This window comes from Nuphar pumila, chromosome 6 (assembly GCF_984573655.1).
Source record: "Nuphar pumila chromosome 6, dmNupPumi1.hap1.1, whole genome shotgun sequence".
Classification (NCBI taxonomy): Eukaryota; Viridiplantae; Streptophyta; class Magnoliopsida; order Nymphaeales; family Nymphaeaceae; genus Nuphar; species Nuphar pumila.
Window position 1 is genome coordinate 82239445 of NC_143254.1, and position 5396 is coordinate 82244840.

The 5396-nt window shown below is 40.6% G+C and overlaps 1 protein-coding gene across 1 annotated transcript; it reads left to right on the top strand.

Moving 5' to 3' along the window:
- The first annotated feature begins 1297 nt into the window (after window positions 1-1297).
- Window positions 1298-2215, top strand: LOC149834960 (MFP1 attachment factor 1-like). The gene has a single exon (XM_090010350.1). It carries the CDS (start codon window positions 1368-1370, stop codon window positions 1803-1805), a length of 438 nt encoding a protein of 145 aa, XP_089866476.1. The 5' UTR covers window positions 1298-1367; the 3' UTR covers window positions 1806-2215.
- Window positions 2216-5396: the final 3181 nt, after the last annotated feature.

The window sequence follows — 5396 nt, forward strand, 5'->3', positions numbered from 1 at the left end:
TTCCAAGTTCTAGTCATGACAAAAGTAAGTCCCTTCTCAATAAAATGCTAAAATACCCATAGCTAACCCAAGTAGCATGCGTGATTACTGTGTTGAAAAATTCTTAAGGTGTTTGTTGAAATGGGCGACTTTATCAATCTTTGAAATTTGAACCTTGATTCCAAGAGAATCTTAGGTGGATCTGAAATTTGGGATCGGGTACGTGCGCAGTGAGAGAGCAGAAAACCAAAGATGAAAAAAGAGAACGAAATCAAGATTTTGGAAAATGGCCTCCGTCAAGGCGAATCCAGCTTTGATTCACCGTAAAAGTATACGCAAGGATAATTTATAACCTTCCTTCGTGTAGACGTTTCCACCGTATATTCAATATATTTATTTATCACATTTAACCTTTATTTTTAATGCATGAGTTGGGTTTGCTGTATCATTTGTGGGGCTTTAGGATTTTGATTTGTGAGCCCATGTGGTCACATTGAATGTAATACTCAGGCCCAACAGTTACGGACAGATACTCCTATTCCACTGAGGCGTGGTCCAGTATTGGTGGTGACACTTTAACAGGGGTGGGCAGCCCTCGGTTTGGGATCAGGTTCAATCACATTGCACAGGATTCGGGTCTGAATTTTTTATATCCATGCCCTGGTAATTTGGGTTCATGTGGGGTTGGGTACTTAATACAGACGGGACCCATTAACATGACCCCTAGTCTGAATTCTGGGCAATAAGTATGGATCCGGATCGGAACAAGATATCATAAAGTGGAGTTGAACGTAGAGACTTGTAGGGCACATTATTACATCACACATGATAAACTCTCTTTGACTTGGGTGAACTCTATGTGTATTTTCTCTTTTTATGAAAAAGGACATTTTTTGTCAATAAAATAAAATAAAAAAGAAATCATTGTTCAGAGTTCAGAGACTACGAGTGCAATATCAAGCAGATCCAGTGTTCGGGTTCAAACACTTATAAAGTGTTCGGCTCAACATCGCTGTGCCACGTAGTGCCTGCCCCTCATTAAAGGAAGCAGGATCAGGTGCAATCATATTGCATAAACGCACGGGTTCGGGCTATGATTTTATAAGTTATCATACCCGGCCCAGCTTGTCCCGAGCATTTTATGTGTTTTTAGCAATGTTGTCAGTATAGGTATCGGCTCTGAATCGTTCAGTTACCTCAAGTGCCTGGCACTGAGACCCGGTTCAGGATCCGAAACCATTGAGAACACACGAGCGCACGGCACGTGCAAACCTCCTATTAAATTGGTCCCTTCACTTGACGTTTGCCTACTGCGTTATTCAAGCCTCTCTCTCATTTCTCCCGTGCGTTGCTTCAGAGAGAGAGAGAGAGAGAGATTCGTTTCATCAATGGCGGAAGAGAAGCAGGCGATGGCGTCGTCTTCCCCGTCGTTCAACATATGGCCTCCGAATCAGAGGACGAGGGACGCGGTGATCCAGCGGCTGGTGGAGACCCTCTCCTCCCCGTCCGTCCTCTCCAAGCGCTACGGCGTCATTGACGCCGACGAGGCCGCTTCCACCGCCCGGATCATCGAGGACAAGGCCTTCCTCTTCGCCTCCGCCCCTCCCGCCTCCTCCAGCGGCGGCGCCGACGATCCCGTCGCCCTGGGGATCGAGACCCTCCAGGTCTACTCCAAGGAGATCAGCAAGCTTGTCCTAGACGCCGTCAAGTCCAGAGCCTCCTCCGCCGAGAAGCTGCAATCCCCTCCCCCGCCAGATCCCCCTGCCGCTCCGAGTGAGGATCCTTCTCAACCTTCTCCGGCTTTATCCGAATCATCTGAAAATTGAGAAGTTCTATCCGATCCTTTAGGGTTTTCGTTTGTTTTCCCTCCTTTTGGTTTCTTGTTAGGGTTTATTTGCGAACCACTGTGATTAGTTAGGAATTGTTTGCGTTTTCTATGTTTGTAGTTTATGATGTAAATCGTATTGGGAATGAGTTCGTCGTGCTTTCTTATCCAGACCTTTTACACCTGCTGCTGTTGGAAACTATTTTGGAATTTCTTTTCTATATAGATCCAAGAATTTTGATGACAGCGAAGAAGAAATTGTGACTTTTGAGTTGATTTATTTGCTTCATTCAGTTATCAGTTAATCTCTTCCTGTTTGTGTAGAAGCATTGCTGCGATATATTCTGCATGTTGTTGTGATCTGATCTTGGAGTTTTGATGAAGGCAGAAACATCGTCATTGTTGTTGCCATTTGTCGCTGTAGGAAAAGGAATTGTATGACATAGCTCAAGCTTCTGACCTTTAATGCACCAGAATGCTAGCACTGCCCGAGTTCCCTTTGTTTTTGAGAAAGAGAAAGGGGATAAATTTCTAAGGAATTTGTTTGTGGCATGTTCATCATTTAAATTAGGATCTACGGTTGATTCTCCTTGAAGTTGTGGCCTATTTGTGGAGCATTCTAATATAAACCGGTACTGATTTCTCATAACTTGTGATTTATTTAACGCCATTGGCAATTATTTACATCCAGAGTTCTTGGGTTGGATTGGTGCATTGACACAGTAATTCATGAGTTTAGGTAAGGTTTTCGCTCAAAAGGTTTTGATTGGACGAACTGCTTACTACCATATGCCTAATTGTGTATGTAGCTCTTTATCAAGTGTATGCTTTTTTGAGGACATGGACATGATTACATCAATATAGGCTGGATAACTATGGTTATCGGGCCTGATCTTGAGCTTGGCTTCAAGCTTAATTTGGAGTCAATAATTGAATCATTGAAATTGACTCACCTTCTCTGCATTTCAACTTGCTAGTTCCTGCTTCCGCAGTTCGCACATGGTAGGCTTTTAGGGCTTCCTTTTGTTTGGCACTATATATTAATTATAAACGGTTAAGTAATAGCTGATAAATGACTAAATGCTATATAATTTATGTGTCATTATATTGTCAATCCAGGCCTAGTTCTCTTCAAGCTCAGCTTGTTTGCCTTCAACCTTGATCTTCAGTCTGGAAGCCATACTCACAAACTTGCATGTTTTAAAAGAAATAGATTTTAGATTAGCCTCAAGGGAAAATTTTGCTTTGGCTTATACCTGTTTGTGGCTGTAGCGATGTATGCCTTACGAGGCACGTGCCTCTTGACTTACTGAAAGTAATGGTAGCAAACATGACCGTGAAATTTTGTTTCATACTCCTCCTCTGTTGTGGTGTTCTTTGATATTATTGCCCTCTCATCTCACAAAAATTTTAAAGAATAAGAACAGATAAACGATCAATTTTATCCTTGGTTGCATGGGAATGGGTGGGTATGGTTGGGTAGGAATCTTGACCTTCTTTTGTACACTTTCCTTTGTTTTTCAAGTTCTGCAGTGAGGGACTTTTGAACCTTTCTTAAGACTTGTTTCCCCTGTTTGTTTCTATGAAATTTCTTGTCTTGTTCTTGTGTTTTTTTCTAGTAATAGAATAAGAGTCCTCTTATATTAGTTTTAGATATAAACTATTGCTTCACGATGATATTTGTTACATGTTATTTGTTAAGTTCTCAAAGATTTATCTTGATTTTTTAAACTTATTATATACTTAGATTATATACTTAGATTCTAGGTTTTCTTAATTTTCTTTTTTGTTGAAATCTTTAAATTTTCAATGGTTATGCCTTGGATCGTCATAGGGCTTTAAAAAGGGATTCCGATTCCTTGAAGATGACAAGTTGAAGTTATAACTGTGCTTGGGGCTAGGATACAGGGTAACAATCAACATGGATATTCTATATGTGCTTTCACAAAGTTTTATCCTAGCAAATAAGGGGTACTGTCATTGCCTTGAAGGGGAGATTTGAAGATGATAATTACACCATGGCATTTAGAAGTAGACCATAAAGTGAAGTGACCAAATGTAAGTGAAGCTCAAAGGTGATTTTGTCTTGATTGTAGAAAGTGAAACCTATTTGTGCTTCTTGTTGTCATGAAATGCAAGAAGGCCAAGAAAACAATGGAGTATGCTCTAGATGAGGAATGAAATCAAGAAGGGATGGCTTTTTTACATAGTTCACTCTAGAAGCAATTTGAGACAACATTATTAATGGTATGCACAATGTTTAGAAGTGTGTCATGAGGCAGGTTGGGTACCAATAATTTGTCAATTTGGAGTTGGATTGAGGAGGGATTCACCTTAGTAACTGGGAATTTTACATTGAGCTGCTTAAGAGTGCCAATGACATGTTTGCATGTTAGGAGCTGCACACTTCATCTTCACTAGGTGACAGTCACCCTTGGTTGTGGAAACAAATTATTGGCTAAGAAGTAGAACTTGATAACCCAAGTCTTGTCATCTCAAGCTGGCATATCTTTGTTGCTCGATCATGGAGTTGCTAGAGATATCATTGCTTGTAATCATCATGTTATTCATATGTAAAGGAAGCATGTAAGACCTTCAATGGAGGATCAGATGAATTTTATGCCATAAGGCCAAAGTTCTTTGAATTAGGCAAAAGACACGTATCTATGACTGCAAAGAGCCTTCTATAGCCAACATATCATAACAAGTGAAACCAAAAGGTTAGGAGGAGGCTCCATGTACAATTTCTCTTAAGAATCTTATTTCAGTAAACTTCTCCGATATCCACTTGCTGCAAGGGACATTAAACCTATGGCATCAACCTAAATGAGTATATGCACCTCCTGTTATTGAGACACTAATAGAAGTGTTGCCTTCAGTTGTGTGCGGAAGGAGGGGGAATTGTTGACATCATTAAGGCTCTGTTTGGGAGCTGGAGATGGGGAGTTGATAAATGCTACCTACCCCATTTACCCTCATTGATGTTTGGAAGCCAGGTTTTGGGAGATTGGAAGGATGATGGGCCTTTTTCAACTACATCCTCACAAGGATGTAGTTGACAACTCCACCGTCATCATCATCATCATCACCCCTCTCATCTCCTCTCCAACACCAGCTCCCAAACAGAGCCTAAGACTTGATTCCATTGCCTGCTGTTCTGGTTAAATGGTGGTTTATCTCTTGGCTGTAGTTTTGATTTGATAAACTTGTTCTGAAGACGGCTTTTTGGGTCATTTTCTGCAAGTGGGAAATTACAGTTATATGGAGACTTGGACGAAATCATCTCTCAACATGATTTTATTCCGAATTGCAGTTAATCATGTAAAAGATCAAGAAACCAGTTGACTTGGCCATCATCAATAACGGGTTTGATCTCCCGAAAAATATTCTGACTTGCAAAGGCTCAATGGATGTAGCATTTGTTATGTAAATGTGAAAATACTCCACCCAATCTGTCCATCTTTTGGAATATTTACCAAATAACTTTTCTGTAAGAAGCTTTCTTGCCTTGAGGAGAATTTGGCAAAAAGTGGACTAGCTGTTGCTGAAAGTGTGGATCCTTATCAGGTGTTATCTTTGTTGCATTATCGTA